We start from the raw sequence: 18,719 nt of genomic DNA on the forward strand, positions 1-18,719 counted from the left end.
TGGGGAGTTTTTTTAAATCATTTTGTTATCCTCCAATAGCAACACTTATGTTGGTTATTAGGGGTGCAAAAGTGCATTTGCTACCACTCTCAATCATCGATTTGCTTTACTAACACTAACTAACTACAGCTACTACCTTTTCCTGTCCCCCGTATGTTTGCCTATCGGTTCTGCAACTTAAAAAAAACTTAACAACAAAAAAAAAAAAAGGAAACTAGGGCCTTCGAACACATCGTTGCAGTGGGGGGTGATAGGGGAAGGAACGTACAAGGAAGTTTTGTTTAAATCGTATGATTAACATCGTACCTTGACAGGAGCACGACTGAAGGACGTCCTCTGGTATGTTGCATTGGATCAACTTTTCGATTTTGGTAAGTCCTTCTTTCCCTACGATTCTTTTATTTATTAAACCATTTCCTTTATTCCTATCTTCGTTATCGATTAATTGTGTTTGTTCGCTTTGTTTTGAGTCACTTTTGTCAACCGATTATCAACAAATTCCTTTTTTATTCCTTTTTTTGTGTAAATTTCGTCAAATTCTTTTCGCTTATAAGGAAGCAACGCTGTTAGAAAACAACCTAAAACCATAAGTCACTACTTTACCAGTTTCCTTTTCCTGTCGGGTTTGTTAAAAAGTAAAAGTTCTTAAATATTTTAGTACAATTTAGTACAGTGGCGGTGACTTAACTTTTATCCGAAAACAAAAACGAACCGATTTGCTTCCCTAAAATAATTTGAATTTCGTTAAAATTTTTAGCGTATTTTAGAATCCGATTTTTTTTTTACAACACACACAAAGAAAGAAATGAACATACTCTCAGGAGCAAATGATGCGTCCGCTAAAAGTGGTACTAGAAAAATACAAAGAAAAACAAAGCCTATTTTAGTGCAAAATTAACCGGTGAGCTTTTGCCTACAAGAGTGAAAAGAGTTAAAATATTATCAAAAGAAAACAAAACAATCAAATGGAAAACAAACACATGGCAAATGAATAAAACGACAGTGTTCGCGTACACTAAATCCGACAGTTGAAAGTGAAAGAAAATAATTGGTAAAAACGTTCATCGTACATTACAGAAGAATAAATAAAATGAATGAACTGTAGCAACAGGGACGAATGACAAGAGGCGAACAAGAAAGTGGGACATTGCAATTAAATCGCTTAAGGCACTAAACGTTTCGTATCCGATCGACAGTTCTGATCCACTCGCCTACCAACAGCTGGCGGTGGCGCATTCCGCATTAACAACACTAACTTTAACAACATCAACAACATAGTAATAACACACATACACAACAGCAAAAGTCAACATCATCAACAGCAGGGGGAAAAAGCCTTAACCACTAATCGAAACTCGAAGCGTGTCGTGAAGGGCGTTGCTTTGCTTTGATCGTACTCGTTTGCTCCCGTTGCTTGGCTTTTGGCTTTAGTACATTAGTATTTGCTCTCAGCGTGCACTAATAATAATAATGATTGAATGCGTTTCGCGTTGTTCGTCTAAAGTATGGGAGGGAACACATTTGAAGATGATCCATTAGGACGTGTTTTGCAGGTGTTTTTTTTCTCTTTTCTTTTTGGAGCATAGTTTAACATTTTTATGTGTTAACATACATGGATAAGCCAAAACGAACAATAAAAAAAGCGAGTCTGCACAAAAAAAAACAATGTGTGTTAAATGAGCAATGTGAACAAATGTATTATTATTGCGTGTTAATAATTGGTGCCGGTGTTTAGATTTCCAACTCGAATCGATGAATTTGCTGTTCAACGTCCCTCTCATCTAAGGGAGGGGGCGAACAAAGTTTTGTCGATGGCTTAAGCTCGTGCATATTATCGTTATCATTATTATTATTATTGTTATTGTTGTTGTTGTTTAAATTACTGACATTGTTGTTGTTGCTGTGTATGTGATTGTTGTTTAGGTTGATGAGATGATTTGTGTTGTTATTGTTGTGGTTGCTGGACCCATTGCCACCGCATGCCGGCGCATTATTCACGTGCGCGGTCTGGTGGTTTCGGTGCAGATTGCTGTGCTTGAACGTGGCACTGGCGATCAGCGGTAGCGTGAGCGCCACTGGGTGGGGTGTGGGCGGACCGGTCGGGGACAGTGGACCGGACCCGCCGCTGATCAGGTTCATGTTGAGCTGCTTGGAGCTGAGGACTTTGGCGCGGTTGTTGTTGGTGCTGCTCGCCAGGTTGACGGAATCGTTGACGATCGCCGTACCGGGCGCGCTGGTGCCAACGGTCGTGCTGGAGGTAGAGAAGATCGGTGCTACACCTAGTTTGGCTCCTGCTGTGGCCCGATGCATGAGGATGCGAAAGATAGGAGAAGAGATAATTGGGAAACTATTTAATATCCTTGCCATTGGTTACAATTTATGTTGAGTGTCTACCAAGAAGTAACCCTTAATAATTACAATTGTATAAGAAAAGGAACCACAGTATATTCAACCCCGTTGCGCATGCATTGATAACTGTTATTGTATTTTTTTGGAAGGCTTAATGATATATAGTAACATTTATTACTACAAAATACTTGTACATAAATTACAAAAATATATATAAATATATAAAATATATTTTAATGAAACATTTACCTATTTTGTAGTTTCTAAATAACTGTAAATATATTCTAGGATACGCTTCTATCTTTGTTAACCTCCAACATTACTTCATAAAACCGAAAATTGCTTATTGAAGAGGTAATGTTTGGTGGTGGATTTTTAAAAATATTTTGAATAGACTAGAATTTTACTTCATTATCAAAGTTTTTTATTCAAAACATAAGAAGTAAGATTTTAATACTGTTAAAAATGGCTTAGCAATCGTACATGTACGTATTTACCGGGGATTCCAGGGTTTCTCATAGTTGTGGGACACTTTCTTGACTTTTTCTTCAGGAAAGTAAACTTCATACTGTGGGAATTGGACTCTATGTCACGCTTTTTGGACAGGTGCCTTGGAAATTCCTAGTGGATTTGTCCATTACATTAAGATCATTCCACGTATGAAAGAGACAATAAAGTGTCCCACAGCTATGAGAACTCCTGGAAAACCCTGAACATTTTTCTATTTTGTATAATACTATTAGTTAAATTATGCTAAGATAGAGAAATTGATAAAAAAACACCACAAAGTAGAGAAGAAGATTTTATACAACTGATAAATAATAAAAAAAATTACATGCAAGTATGAAAGATAAAGGAAGAACATTTGGAAAGACATGCAATATAGAAAACAATTCAAAATACAAAAGAAGTAGTGAAAATAGAAGAAAAAAGTGAAAAAGTGTTAAAAACAACAACATAACATTAAGTAAGTGAAAGTACAATCAACATACATCAAACACCAAACAAATAGAACAAAGTTATATCTAAAGCAAAAGTGTAAAAGTGTAGAGCAGCAACCCCCGGAGCGAAATAGCTTGAGAGGCGAGAGGTGACAGAGTGTGTGTGTAAAAAAAAACAAACGGTGGGCTACCTTCGGTGAACTTTAACCGTGGATGTGATTCTTTCTTATTGTTGTTCAGCAGATGCTGACACTCGCGCAGATCGAGCAGCTCGAGCGGTGGTGGCGCACTGGTGGGCTCGATCGGCACCGAGCTCGGCACGATCGTCGTTGGCGTGGTGGGCGTCGGTGTGGTAGGCGATCCGTGGCCTGTAGCCGTTCGCAGAGCGGAAGTGCTGCGTGGCGGTGAACTTTCTAGGTGCTGCTGAAGTGGCTGCTGGTGTTGCGCCCAGTGAGTCATCATCCCAGTGTTGGTGGTGTGGTGGATGTGGTGCGATGGATTTTTGTGTTGTTTTTTGGTTTTGGTAAACGCGGGTTTTGTGATGATTTTTTTATATTGTTGTTGCGATTGTTAGTGGTTAGCCGTTAGGAGAAAAATAACAAAAGTTTGTCAAACATACAAAAAAAGGGCACACACACACGCGAAAAAACAAACGAAACACACGGGAAAAAAGGGAGAAGAAACGGGTGGGAAGGGTCGGCGATCATGCTACGATTCGTACATGCTTTGCAAAAGGTGTGACAAGGTGGAAAGGGTTTTTGATGCGGGTCAAACAATCGTTCAAATTCACAAGAAATGGTGCCGCACAGTTAAGAAAGTTCAATCGTATCAATTCAGAACATGCCAAAAGGAAGGTGTGGATTGTACAGGGCAGAAGGGCTTGCTTGTTTTCTCTCTTCTTAAGTTGGGTGGGTACGAGTCAAGTGAGCTATTTACCGTGCTGTTGCTGGTGAACAGGTTGGTATCCTTTGGCGTTACGACACTGCTGGTCGGTGGTGCAGAAGACGATTCTTCCGGCTGGTTGGAGACAAAGTGCGCTCGAAGTTGTTTGTTCCTATGAGGCGGGAAGGAGCAAGACGTGTAATTAGAACCTTGCAATCGAATTTGAACTGCCGCTTGGTTCACTGCTCGAATCTTACCTAACATCAAGCTGCTGAATGTGTTGCTGCGAACATTTCAGCTGTTGCGTCGCATTGCGTAGTTTCTCCTCGAGCGCTGCCGTCTCGACACACTTCATCGAGTACTTCTCGGACAGGGACAGGATCTCGAGTCGAACTTCTTCGAGTTCTTGCCTGCAACAGTGGAGTGGAGAGGGAGGAGTTTAGCAAACGGGTGCTTTTGTAATTTTAAACTTTAATAGCATCTTACTCCTTCTCGCGGTACGTTTGTGGCGGTTGGCCGCCCTTCTGGAACTGCTTGAGGAACTCCTGCTTGAAGCGCGTCACCTCCCGCTGCACCTCATTCTGGTGTGCTTTCTTCATGGCGTCGAGTGCTGCCAGTGTTGCCTGCAAAGTGTTGCGAAATTAGTTTCATCTTCAAACCGGGTTTCTTTTCCACTCCACCATCTTACCTGTGTTTCTTCGGCCAGCGCTTGTTCCTTTTCCAGAATGAGCTTAGCGATCTCCTGCTGGTGCTTCTCCTCCAGATCGTGAATGATGCGCTTGTGCGAAGCTTCCATCGCAGCCAGTCCTTTCTCGCAGAGTGCCTGCAAACACACGCGGAACAGTTAAATGAAACCTTCCCGCAAGTGTGCGCCTAAATGTAGGCAACACCGCACAACACCTTACCCGCAACTGCTCGATTTCGGCCTGGTAGCGCGAGCGCAAGCTATCCTCATCGTCCCGGTCCTTCTGCGAGTCCAGCTCGTTCGCCATCTGCTGCTCCCGGTAGGCGGCGTGCAGGTTGTCCACCTGCTGCGCATGCTCCGCCTCCACCATCTCCAGGTGCTTCTCCAGCTTCTTCGCGTGGTCCTGCTCCTTGCGCATCTGCTCGTACAGATAGTCCCGCTCCTTCTCCAGCTCCGCGTACTCGGCCGCCGTTTTGCGACAGCTGCCCGCCAGCTCCTCGCACCGGTCCTTCAGCGTGCGCGCCTTCTTGCACTCCTGGTCGTAGCTGTCGAGCAGATCCTCGATCTCCTTGTCCTTCTCGTTGCTGGCCGCGTCCAGCCGGGTCAAACGCACCGACAGCTCGTGCAGCTCCTTCTCCTTCTGCTTCAGCAGGTTGCGCTCGTTGTTGAGCCGCTCGAGCAGCTCCACCCGCTCTCCGTCGATTGCCCGTATGCGCTGCTGCTGCTCGTCGATACGTCGCTGCAGTGCGGTCAGCTTTGCCTCGTGCTGCTGCCGAACCGTGCCGAGCTCGCGCTCGTGCTCTTCCGTCAGCTGGAGGAGCCGATCCTGCAGCCGGCCGCACTGGTCGCTGCGCGACTGCAGCTGCTTCGCCGCACTGCTCAGCGAATCGATGCGCTGCTGAATCTCGACGCACCGCGCGTGAATGCTGCGCAGGCTGTCCACGTCGATGGCGCTGGCCGCAACGGCATTCCCACTGTCCGGGTGTAGCGTGGCCTGCAGCGCCACGACCGATCGCTCCAGCTCGTTCAGTATCGCGGACACTTCCTTCACCTCCGCCTTGTTGAGCGCGTGCTCGCTGGTGAAGTACTTGTACATGAAGTTAAAGTCCGCCTCGGCCAGAATGTCGTCCGCGTTCGCGACCTCCAGATCGGCGGTCAGGTCCGTGTACAGGTTTTCGTACTGCTTGAGCGCGGCCACGCTGAACACTCGCTCGCACGGTTCGTCCAAAGTATCCGCGGGCTGGGCGGGTTTTTTCGGCACGTAGTCACCCTTCAGCACGTGGACGCGCGCATCGATCAGCGCCTTGTGAGCGACAATGTCCGCAAACTCGGCGAGCAGTTGGCGCCCTTCGCTCGGTTTTCGCTCCTGCTCGAGGTGCAGTCGCCACTGGCCGCGCTTCATCTTGGCGAGCGTTTCCTCGTAGCACTCGGTCAGCTGCCGCACGGCCGCATCCATCTCGCGGCGCAGCGCTTCGTGTACTGCGTCCGCGAACGTTTCGAACGTGATGCGCTCCTGCGTGGACAGTGCGTACCCGAAGGCGGGCGCCAGCGAACCCTCGTACCGCTGCGCGTTGCGCATCATGATGTGCGCGATCTCGGACTGCACCAGCTCGGCGTTGACCGCTTCCTGGGCCTGGCGCCAGGCTTCCTGCACCGCGCCCTGCACCGTCTCGTGCGAGGACGCAATGTAGGAGAGCGTTTCGGCCGCCAGCCCGTACGCCAGGTTCTCCATGATTGTCGTTTGGTAGCGTTTCGCGATCAGGTGCACCTCGTTCTGCTGGCGCAGTAGATCGTCCAGCAGGGCGGTTCCGATCGGGGGGAAGGAGAGCGACCGCATCGTGCTGGTGCGGCCGGCAGACAGCATTAGCTTGCGGGCGAGCACACTGGCCAGCACGTCGGCACTGCTGCTCGGTCGCACCACGCACTTGCCGGACAGCTTGGCCTTCAGCATCGACATCAGCTGGACGGTTTCGCAGACCTCCACCTTCGTTTGGCGTTCCTCGAACTCTGCCAGATTTTCTGCCCGCTCGAGGGCGTGCCGTAGCCGGCCGAAGCAAACACTCTCGAACGCGATCCGCTCCGCCAGCAGCTCCATATCCTTGCGCTGCGTGAGTCCGTTCGTTTCGCGCAGCATGCGCCGCTGCTTGAGCAGATCCGCCAGCTTGCCCTTGAGCTGTGCTTCCAGCTGATCCAGTGCCAGCTTGATGGGGTTCGATTCGGGCAGCACAATCACGCTGCCGTAGCCCGTGCCCTCCACCGGCACGACACAGTTGTCGCAACTCTCACGCAACAGCTTCGACACCTCGGCCAGACAGCGCTCGATAAACTTGTACGAGTCCTTCCGGTCAGCCGCTGGCGATACGGAACGTCGCGAGCGGGAAGTGCGCAGACTCTGGAACTGCTGTGCACTTTGGTCGATCAGTTCGCGTACCGACACCACCACACCTTCCAGACTCTTGAGCCGATCGAGCAGATGCTCCGGCACCGGTTTGGCACCTGTGCTCGATGTACTGGCCGTCTCACACTCACTGACCTCGGGCGGCTTTGCCACTGGCAGTCCAACAGCCTGCACGTTCTCGACGCGCTTTTCCAGATTGTTCAGCCGCAGCACGACCTGCATCGGTTGCGCGGACAGCGTGGCACTGTCCAGACTTTTCCTGCGCAGCCGGGTAGACGACGAACGGCGCACCGGTTGCGCAGCTTCCGGCGTCGCAAGCTCCACAGTCGCCTTTGCCACCGGCAGCAGCACACCGCCACTTTCGAGCGCATCGATCTTGCTCTCCAGCTCGGACACCTTCTCCTCCAGCTCCTTCTGGATCGAGAGCGACTCCTTGCCCTTGAGCGACAGCGATCGGCGCTTCTCCGACCGGATCGCTTTCTGCTTCAGCAGCCGAACCTGCTTCTCCGCCGCCGTGTACTTGTTCGTCATGTCCTGGATCCGATCGGCCATCATGCGCGACTGCGCCTCATGCTCGGTCGCCTGTCGGTCGAGCTCCTTGCGCAGCGTGGCGTACGCTATTTCCAGCTCATCGTACAGCCCATGCGCGTCCTTCAGCTCGCGCTTCATCGCCTTCAGCTCGCTGACGGCACGCTCGAAGCGGGCGCGCAGCTCCCGGTACTCGTCCGCCAGCATGTCCCGGTCGAGCTGGGTTGGATCGATCGCGGTCAGGCAGGTGAGATCGCTGAACGAGTCCATGCGCTTGATGCGACCGCTCCGTGCCACGGCCAGGCTGCACAGGCTCGACGCTGGGCTGGTACCGGGTGCGGCAATGCCGCACTCCTGCAACCGTCGGTACAGCGACTCGTTCTCCTCGATGCCCCGGGCCAGCCGCTCCTCGAGCTCCTTCGTCGTGTCCCGGCTCTTGGACAGCTCATGCGTGATGCGGTCGATTATGTCCTGCCCCGCGGCTCGGCTGTCTTGCAGCTGCACCATCAGCTTCTCGCGGTTCTCCTCCAGCTCGCGCTTGCGCGTCAGCTCCTGCTCGGTGCGCTCGAGCGTGGTCAGCAGCTCGGACATGCGCGCTTCCCGCTCGTGCGTTTCCTCGCGCAGCATCGCCAGCTCCTTCTCGGCCGCCTGCAGCCGCAGCTGCAGCTCCTTCTCCAGCCCGCTACCGTCCTCCTCCTGCACCGTGTGGAACGGGGCCAGCGGGACCGGCGCCTCCGACTCGATGGTGCTGCGCCGTGAGCTCGGTGGCGACGAGCGGCTGCGCTTGTGGAGCCGCTGGTGCTGGTGCTGTTGCTGCTGACTTTGGGCCGACAGTGGCGGGTTCGTTCTTAACCTATCTTTGGTACGCATTGCCAGCGGCACCACCGACGGCGGCGAGGGCGACACTGGCGATCCCCACTGGTCGCCAACACTATCCCGCCGGCCACCCTCCGACGCCGTCCGGTACTCCTCGTCCGACGAGAACAGCAACGATTTGGGCGTGAGGGGCGTGACGGGCGACTGCAGCACCACCACCGACGACTGTTGCTTTGGTTGAGGCTGACTACTGCTAGTACTACTGCTATTACTACTGCTATGGGTGGAGGTGTTGATTGTGTTGGTGGTGGTGTTGGTGTTGGTGGGGGTGGAGGCGTTCATAGCGCTCTTGTCCTCCGGCGGTGTGCTGGCACTGTTTGACTGTTCGGTAAGGTTGCGGGCAGCCGTCAGATGCACGATCACGTCCTTGGGTGCCTTGTCCACGACATCTTCGCCCGCGGTTGGACTTGCCGCCAGCGGTACGACGCCCTCAATCAGCAGGTGCCCATTCGTGCCACTGTTGTTGTTGTTCTTTTCGAGCAGTTTGCCCCGCTTCAGCTTCGGCTTGTGCTCGATCGCGTCGCCGAGCAGTTCGCTGATCTCAAGCGAACTGGGCGTGGCCGGGGACGGCGGGGGCGACTTGTCCGCTAACGTTTTGAAGTTGTCGTCGTTCTGGTTGGACAGCTCGAGCGTCGCCTTGGTCGGTGGCAGACCGGCCGCGTTCTTCAGCACGTTGATCCAGTTGTTGCGCACGTTGATCGTCACGGCGGACAGCACGATCCGGTGGTTGTCCCAGGTCTGTGTGAAGAATTAGTGTGATGGTGAAAATATCGCTCGAACGCTTGCGCGTTTGAAGGTACTTACCGTCAGCTGAAAGCCGTAGCCCTTGTTGACCGGCACCTCGGCGATGCCGGTAATGCTGTTCACGTCCAGCACACCGTCCAGCACGCCCTTCTCCTCGGCGACCGGGTCGCGGTAGTAGAACAGGGCGGCGCCACGCAGCGTAAACCAATGCTTGCTCCAGTCGCCCGCCCGCCCGTCCTGCTTCAGCAGCCAGCCCTTCTTCGCGTGCAGCAGATCGGCGTCCGGGCCGCGGTGCTCCGAGTTCTTGCCCAGGTAGCTGGCGGGCGCATCGTCCGCCCCACAGTCGCCGTCCGGATCGCCCCGCTCGTGCGTTTGACTAGGCTTCAGCTTCGGACTAGTTGCGTTGGTGGTGGTGGTGGTGGGTGGTGGCAGGTGCAGTGCCCCGAGTGGTGGCACCGGACAACCCGTCGATCCCTTGCCGGTGAGCGACGTGGGGATCTTTTTCACAATGGCTGACACGATCGCGGGCGCACTGGACGGGAGGGTGAGCGAGTGGGGCCGCATCTGGAGCGGTGTACCACCGCCGCCGACACTGGCAGGCGTTCCACCGGTACCGCCCGTACTGCCACCTCCCGTGCCGCCTCCTCCTCCACCGACTCCCCCATTGGTTCCGTTGGTGTACTGCGGGGGGATCGTGTTTTCGTCCCGCGGGCTCGTCGGCTGATGGTGGTTGTGATGGTCGGCCGCCGTGAGTGACAGGCTGTCCGTGATGCAGGGGCTGCTCCAGCGGTTCACGTTCGTGATCGTGTTCGCGATATCCTTCAGCTTTGGTTCGTCGCGCGAGCGCAGCTCAGTGCCGCTGATGCCAACGCCACCATCGAGCAGCAGACATTTGGTCGCTATTGTTCGGAGAGAGAGAGAGAGGGATGAGAAACGCGCACGCACTATTAGTAAGGAAGATACAGAGCATGGTCTAGCGTTGGTGGTGGCTCAGTTCTCTATTCAGGTTGCCTTCAGAAGCACAAAAAAGACTGACTTCATGAGTACACAGTAAACCAAGTGCTACGTGATAATTATGATGCGTTAAAAGCGTGGTAAAGCGCGCGATGGTCACGTCATGAAGGGTGTCCCTGGCGTACCGAGACGCAAATGGTGGATGTGCTATTTTTGTGCAGGAAAAGATCAAACGCGTCCGATAAATGATTCGAGCCAAGTGTGACTAAGTAAGGGACGTCCCCTTGAGAATGTTAATAATTGCAACTGATGTTTAGTGGGTTTTTTGTATGTTCATTTCGAGCTGCTCCACCACTTTGCAATAAAAATGGAAATAGTTTTGTAATTCAAACAGGGGAATGACGATGATGTAACATAAATTTAAAAATAGAATAAATTTCCGGTGCATTGCTCCGTATGAAACAAGTTTGTTTTCTTTTTCCAATCGGAATTATTGAATAATTGTCCTAAGACATTTTTGCGCAATGAATCTATAATGAGCTAGGATGTATGTTGCTATTAGCTATTAGTTATGTCGTGCATTAAATAGGTGTTACAAATTAAAAATCATCTGCAACAGAGATCGGCAAAGTACAACATAATGCAATTAGACTTATTCATCGTACTAGCAACATAAAATCTTATTCAGAACTTATGTTTAAACCCAGTTGACTTGTGTTAGAAGAAGATTACTTTAGTATCATCTTAGAGGATTATTTTAGAATATTTTTGAATATTTAAAATAGTTTCAAAATAAGGATACAAAGGTTAAATTATCACAAGCGACGGGCTGCGTACTGATTATTGAATAAAATGAGTTCTTTCTTTCAGATGACGTTGACTTGTTTGACTCAGTGTTACCGACTACGGCTTTTACTTTACATATGAAGCCTAAGATTCTTTAGGTTATAGAAAAGTCTTTCAAAAATTCATGAGGCCTCATTTCGTATTTTGTTACAAAACACTCCGCAACTGAAGTTTGCATGTGTATTTGACTCTTACTCAAATGATAAAGAACTTCTTTATTGACTCAAGCTTATCTCTCATAGTTGTGTATGTTCTTTCTTACCAACACTGTATACATCAATACATCAGAAAATGAGAGCAAATTTCAGAACTCTGGCCAACTTGTTGAAATGTTTACCGCTCCCTGGCCCAACAAAGCATTGCCATTTGCATTCCCATGTTCTACATTCCTTCCTACAGTTGGACTAATGCCATCGCTCATTAGTTCGTAAAATACATGATTATTTTGCTAAAGATGACATTAAATCTCTTTAAAACATTCCACCGATCTGTTGTATTCACACATCAAGTGATGCCTTAACATTCACATCGCCCCAGAACTTCAATTTCTGTAAGGAACAAGCGAACAAAATTCCTACCACGAAGTGACACGACCGTGCACACCTAACAACCCCCTTCACCTGGCAGGCACTGCACTGCCTAGGTGTCTGTCCGCTTCTAACATCTTTATAACCGTGTCACTTGCGCGCGCTCAGCGTTGTGTTGCGTGCTGTACAGCACCGAAGCGTACCGCTCGGCGTAACATTCCAACAAGCGTGTAGCCCCATCCTTGGTCCGGAGGTTCCCAGGCCGTTGTAAAACCAGCTATTAACAAGCGAGGATAAACACACACATACCCCGGGGGGTGGCCGCGGATCATGCGGGACAAACCGACGGCCGGCGTCGTAAAGAAAGGAGACGCGTTTTCGGTTCGCGTCGAATGACATGGCACGCGAAAAACTGAACAAATAAATTCAATTAAAAGCATGTTTAGCTCGATCGCTCAATCGTAATGGTGTGTTCTAAGTGAGCAAAGCTCCAAGTCGTCTTGTACGCATGTGAAGGAATAAGTAAAAAAAAAAACCCTGAAGGCCCGTAGCCCGTGACCCGTCTCGATGGCTTTATTTGGGCTTTGGCAAGACACTTAACACGGTTGTCTCGGCGGCACTCCCAGCTGTCCGTGGGAAACGCGGACCCTCTACCGATCAGTGCCAATATCGGTTTGCACGGAAGGTGTATATTCCAGCCGTGGTTGAGTGGCGTTAAAGCCTCACATTTGTTCTGAATGGACCGTGCGATCGGACCCCAAAAAGTAAAAAAAAAGAACTTCTTCAGGAGATGGCGCTGGAGCACAAAAGCGGCTGCCGGAAGAGAAGTTTGCCGTGGAGAAGAATTATACCCGCACAGACGTAGTAATTTCCATACCAGAGCGAACGGTTTTTCGATCTGTTGTCGATCGATTTGGTGCTGAAAGCCGCTGTCAAACAAGTACGCAACGCAAATTAAAACTCCGCACCGTGAAGGCTGTCATGGCAAACGAAATCGCGATCGATCGACACTGGAGGCAACATGTCGCACATCTCGTTTCGCACCGCGCAAGATGGGATCGTTAAGAAATATTAAAAGCTATCATTATCGGGCCCCGTCGATTCGGTCCTGTCGCGCGTTCGATGTCCGATCCGGGCTAATTGGTCGTCCAGCGGCAAAAATGCTATCATCTTCTCCCCCCCATCCCAATGCAGGAGCGGAAGTAATGCTGACGATGAGCTACGTCTCCGTTCTTTTGCATCGCTTCCAGTTGGAGTTTAGAGGAAGCCTTCACTCGTAATCCTTAAATGGACACCCCTCTACTGTTGCGGCAGGGAGCTTGAGATGTGAGGCCTCTCCTTGTCTCGGATGCGTGACGAAAGTTCAAGGCTACTACTAGACCAGGTTGCCCAAGGTGTGAACGAGCCAAGGCTAAAGTTCGTACAGATCTCCCAGGGGGCCACGAGCGGACCGTCGATTGTTGTTTGCTCCACAGTTCTTATTGCGCCGTCACAAAGCGGCATGTGTGCAAAGTTTTTATTGTCTAGCACGGCGTTTGACCGGCGTGTCCAGGGCAGGATTTTTAAGGTGAGGTGTGCAATTAGGTGTGATAGCGATCGCGTGCGATGTGTGTCGACGATTGTGACTGGCGTAAAGGCACACCTGGGGGCTGGGTGTTAACGAGCGCCCTCGGGGAGCAGTTTTTGTTTATGCAGAGGGATGGAATGGATGCAAAACATTCATGGACGATTGGTTTATGTTTGCGATTTGAATCCAAAAGGAGCTGAAACTTGAACTGGAGAAATTGAAACTAAATCTGCGTAGTACATAAAAACGTATAGCATTGATTCATCGATTATTTTAGGACCAGCATTGATTCTTCAACTAAAGTCTTAAAAAATGTAACCTGATGAATACACAATACATTATTGTAAATGTTACTTCAAACGTGTTAATTCCAAAGTCTACAATTTCACAAGAACTTACATCCTTCTCTGCCAATCACAACACTAACTTATGAGTGGCGACTTACAACCTCCCCAAAATAAGTCTCAAAATTCAACCACCCTCTTCAGCCGCTTACCCTTGGCCTCTAGTACTCACGCCAGCCACATTCGAAGCGAATTCGAAGAGAACGTAATGTACTAGTGCCTAATTGTCCTTAAACCATTGACCCACTAATAATTGTCGGTGGTGTCGATACAGACGTAAAGTCACGATTTGCGCACCATGTACCAACAGTCTACCAAACTCACCGGGGAAAAAATGATTCATCGCTAGATGGAACGAACGTACAACGAATATTCGGAAGCGCTAAATGCTATGTAGCTGATGGTGGTGATGTTAATAAGCAAGTCACCGGTTACCTCCATTCCCTTTTGGGGTTCTTACGATCATTCAAGGAGAAGAGCCACACACACCGATGGGTTGCTCTTTTTTGTAGCATAAAAGTGTAGCATTCTTAATGACTCGCTTTCTGCCTGAGAAAAAAGACACGACATCCTTCTTAACCCTAGGAATGGTAGAAAGGGGCCACATTGACGCATACGTTACGCCTTGCGGCACGATCGTGCTCAAATGCTTCCAGCAGCAAGGAATGTTATGTTGAACTTCATCCATCAAACTGCGGCTTATGCTAAAATTATGCCAAGCCTTTATCGATCGCACAAAAAAGGGATGATGGGAGAAGGGAGCAAGTTTTGTGATGTTTTCAACACCTTTCGAAGGTTACTCGATCGATCACAAGCGGGCTTTGTGCGGTGGTGCGATATGAGATTGGGCGCATTAGTGGCCGCCCCCCTCGATCAAGCGTCGATTTATCCCTGAGGCTCCGCTGTCTCTCGAGCAGGCCTGTGTAATGCCTGCCCGCCAGTGGTCGATATGTTGTGTACCATAAAACTTACGTCCATTCGCATTCGATTGGATTGTGGCGATTGGCTTTTACGGCTGGCAGGGCAATCGAACGAGCGAAGTTACACACCCTGAAGGCGTCCAACTCATAGTCGTGGTAGGCAGGCCTTATGCAAGGGGAATCGTTAGATTGCCGCAAGGTGGGTGTGATTCGGTAGCTTATCCAATGCCGCACACGCTCATTTTATTGAGATTTCAATATTATGATTCACGCGGTGATTTGGTCGATTCGCACCAGGTACCGCTAAACATCGCGTGGCTATTAAGCGTGGCGCATTACATAGGCTCACGGTTTGGCTTGCAATTGTCACGCAAATTGATTCGCCGGCGTGGTGATATTTTACAATCGTTACCGTATGCCTGGGGGGGGGAGGTGGTGGGGTAATTTGAAAGGGAGTGTAACGAAATGAAACTCGCAATAAACATTTATTCATCACGCTTGCAAATGAGAATGATGTACGGTAATAATGTAATTGCAAGTGGAACTATTTATTGTGCACGTGAAACATGGGCAGTTTTTATTGTCCGTACTGTGTCAAAATAAATGCATCGATTTAATTTAGTTTTTTTTTATTCAGGAGGAATAATCTTGTTTTGATGAGGTATAAAAAATCGCGATTTTATTGTACGTTTTTCAATTCAAAAGGATAAAAACAGGTTTAAAATGTGCATCTTTGGGATTAAATCGCCCGAAAGAGCGATATTGGGCAATAATGAAACAATAATTAGAGAAAACTAAAACAGTAACTAAAGACATCAAACAAACGCAGAATTGGTGGAATTTACTGACCAGACCAGTGACTTAAGCTAAATGTATGAAGCTTTCCAACAGAATTGTTCCATTGAATTAACGGTATGAAAGATACACGCAATGCAAAGAGCCCCATTTCTAAATGATCTGAGCCTTACTCATTATGAATTAATTGTTTCTTGTATATGTTTACTATGTGAATATATAATTAAATAACTTTTACATGTCTTCTCCTCCATGAACTTGTAACTAGTCAATTGTTAAATAGTTACTATCTTCTGGCTAATTATGACCATGTACTTGTAAGCGATTACTTGTTGCTAGTTAATTTAGTTAGTCACATTAGCTTAGTTATCATTCGCATTGTTTTAATGCGACGACCACACGCTGGTAACTAGTTACACAAGGAAAACTAATTTGTCATATTTCGTTACTTTTCACTTTTTAATTCTCTACAAATGTTAATCTTCATTCTGTCGCCAACCACGAAGCGAATCGGACGTTCTCGATACGCGCTCCAGGTGGATGATTACGGCCAAAGTCAAGCCACTGACCCCACCATACACACACGAAGATTTACGTACGCTTAGTTGAACGTGAAGCGATCTGTGCTTGCTGTGCGTAGTAAGTGTACAGTGCGTAGTGTACTGTGTTAAGTGTGTGTAGTGTATGTGATTGCCCGTGTGTTACCCGTTTGAGAGTGTTGAGCAACAATACAGGTGCGTACGGCACGCATCTCTTGTGCTCGCATTTTGTGCGTTCGCATCTCGCGCGCTCGCATCTTGAAGAGCGCGCTCTCCTCTCATTTGTCCTGTGTTTGGTACCCAACGGGACAAAAGTAGAAAGCTTGGAGCAAAATAATCGTTTGTCTCCCTCTATCCTCTATTCCGCGCTTGCTTGCACTCATGCGCGAGCGCTCGACTATATTCTCTCAGAACTGAGTATTCGCAGTTCAACCCGTGCAGTGAGAATGTATGTGTTAATGTGTAGCGAAATTTGTCTCTGTATCTCATTCCCCCACCCCCAAAAAACCACATTCACTCTCCGCGCACTCTTACAATTTTGGCGCGCACGCTACATACAACATAATACAAAAGGTCGTTTTAACCGCGCGCACTGATCAAAGTCGCGATGGTTCAATCGGAACGCCGACGCTCCAAGTCAGAGATATTTGGTCTGAAGAAAAAAGTTTTTCTGACCAAATCGACAACACACACGCGACGACACACATCGTCACATCGACCGCCGTCGATGGAAGTGAATGATGTTCTAAAAATAGATCTGTGGGGCGAGTGAGAAGGAGGAGGGGCGTAGAACAAGAGTACGCGTGAGAGTGAGTCGTCGCGTGCGTGTGTGTGGGGTGTACACGAGAGAACTCATTTTTTTGCTCTTTCCTGGAACCCAGATGTTCTACATTCTTCTGATTTTAAGCAACAAAAGTAGAACGGGAAGTAGAAGGCTACTTCATTTCTACTTTCCTTGCTACTTTCGAGCGTGTTGACTCGCTTGGGTAAGTGATCCTCTCTTATCCTACTATCCTTGTCCTCCACGCAGTTGAACTGTTGGCTCGGGCTCTCCCATGGAGGCGGAGCCTATGGACGACTCTGATGAAGGCTTTATTACAGTGAAGCGCAAAAGTTCTGACCCAGGGCAGATGGCGAAGAAAAAGGTTTTACATGAACCTTTGGCTTCAACATCGCGAGATGATTCTGCTAAAGCGAATGTAAATTCAAGGGCCAAAACGTACCATGCTTCTTTTAACGGGGCACATAATGTTTTTTTTATGCCTCGTACCAAGCCGCTTGACGTTAGATCGATCACAGCATCGATCTACAAAAAATACCCGGGTGTTTTGGACGTCATCCGACTGCATCCAAAGAAGTTGCGTGTCACCGCAAAGGACCGGGGGCAGGCCAATGCAATTGTGGCCGATCCGGACTATACGGAGGATTACCGGGTGTATATTCCCGGTGGATTGGTGGAAGTCATCGGTGTGGTAGATGACTTTGAATACCCCTTAGAGGATATCCTTCAGTACGGACAAGGGGCATTCCTCTATCAATCCTCGCCTCGTGTCAAGGTCCTCGAAGTGAAAAAACTGTACGCTTCGAAAATGGTTGACGGAAAGAAGGTGTTCCGTGAGACTTCCTCACTCCGGATCACTTTTGAGGGTACAGTACTGCCAAACACGCTGTACTTTGAGGGTCTGCGAGTACCCATCCGTCGACCCTTTGTTACAAAGGTGGCTACCTGTTCTAGATGCAGCCAGATTGGGCATTCCGAGCCTTACTGTACCAACTCTGTTAGGTGCGGTAAGTGCAAAGGACCGCATTCTACGGCAGAATGCAAGGCTGACAACCAAAAGTGCGTCCATTGCAAACAGGAATGGCACGAAGTTTCTACTTGCTCAGTGTACCGCAAAAAGCAGGCCGAGCATAAAAAAGCCGTCCTTTATAACTCAAAGAGGTCATTCGCCGATGTTCTGAAGAAAACCTCAGAAGTGAATCCGTTCGATACACTCTCACTCCTTGAGGGTAATGAACCGTTGCCCAATCTGGCCCCTCTAACAGGAGTAAAAAGATCGATTACACCGAGAGTGTCAATTAAAGGTATCCGAAAAAACAAAATTGTTCCCCCTAAAAAGGCACTTCGACGTCACGTTGATGCGACCCAACGCCAATCCAAGGGTCCCATGCCCCCCCGTGATGCTCGATCTCGTCCACCTTCCCGTAACCTACCCAATCCTAGCAATCTGGCTTTCCCTAGTGAACCCAGATCCTTCTCCAGGCAATCCCTCCCAAGCCTGACAGAGGTTTTGCAATCCCTCCTAGACTCCCTTTCCCTCCCGGAACCTCTTTCCGGGCTGATCCCTTTGGCATTTCCTTTCCTAAGAGGAATGGTCAGGCAATGGTTATCAAAATGGCCATGTCTAAGTATGATGGTCCGCTTGGATGATTAATGCCTCCAACGACTACTATACTACAATGGAACTGCAGAAGTTTTTTGGGAAAAATAGATTCTTTTAAAGTATTACTAGGGCAATATAATTGTAATGCATATGCCCTAAGCGAAACTTGGCTCTCACCCGATAAAAATATTACCTTCCCGGGATATAATATTATTCGTCAAGACCGACATGATCCATCTAGTGATAGGCGAGGTGGGGGAGTGTTAATTGGTATTCGAAGTAGTCACAGCTTCAACAGAATACCCCTCCCCACACCCGAGGGAATCGAATACGTCGCAATCCAGGCAAAGCTAGGGGATCTTGACGTTTCTATTGCTTCAATTTATATCCCACCGGGAGCCAATCTGGACCCAAAGAAGATCAACAAGGATCTTGAAACC

General features: G+C 48.9%; 1 protein-coding gene across 9 annotated transcripts in view; it reads right to left on the bottom strand.

Moving 5' to 3' along the window:
- Positions 1-366: 366 nt before the first annotated feature.
- LOC121595923 (protein outspread) overlaps positions 367-18,719 on the bottom strand; it is a 199,856-nt gene continuing 181,503 nt past the window's right edge. For 3 of the 9 annotated variants that reach the window (XM_041920380.1, XM_041920376.1, XM_041920377.1), the window contains exons 8-15: positions 9,464-10,302; positions 5,078-9,397; positions 4,861-4,995; positions 4,659-4,795; positions 4,430-4,582; positions 4,227-4,344; positions 3,482-3,725; positions 1,387-2,294 (exon numbers count right to left, since the gene is read on the bottom strand). In XM_041920380.1, coding sequence (XP_041776314.1) covers positions 1,732-2,294; positions 3,482-3,725; positions 4,227-4,344; positions 4,430-4,582; positions 4,659-4,795; positions 4,861-4,995; positions 5,078-9,397; positions 9,464-10,302 — 6,509 coding nt within the window. In that variant the 3' untranslated portion in view covers positions 1,387-1,731. Of the gene's footprint in view, positions 852-1,386; positions 2,295-3,481; positions 3,726-4,226; positions 4,345-4,429; positions 4,583-4,658; positions 4,796-4,860; positions 4,996-5,077; positions 9,398-9,463; positions 10,303-18,719 lie in introns of those variants that run through there. The other 6 variants (XM_041920381.1, XM_041920378.1, XM_041920379.1 and 3 more) reach the window with 6 other exon arrangements.

This window comes from Anopheles merus, chromosome 3R (assembly GCF_017562075.2).
Source record: "Anopheles merus strain MAF chromosome 3R, AmerM5.1, whole genome shotgun sequence".
In the NCBI taxonomy this organism is placed as follows: domain Eukaryota; kingdom Metazoa; phylum Arthropoda; class Insecta; order Diptera; family Culicidae; genus Anopheles; species Anopheles merus.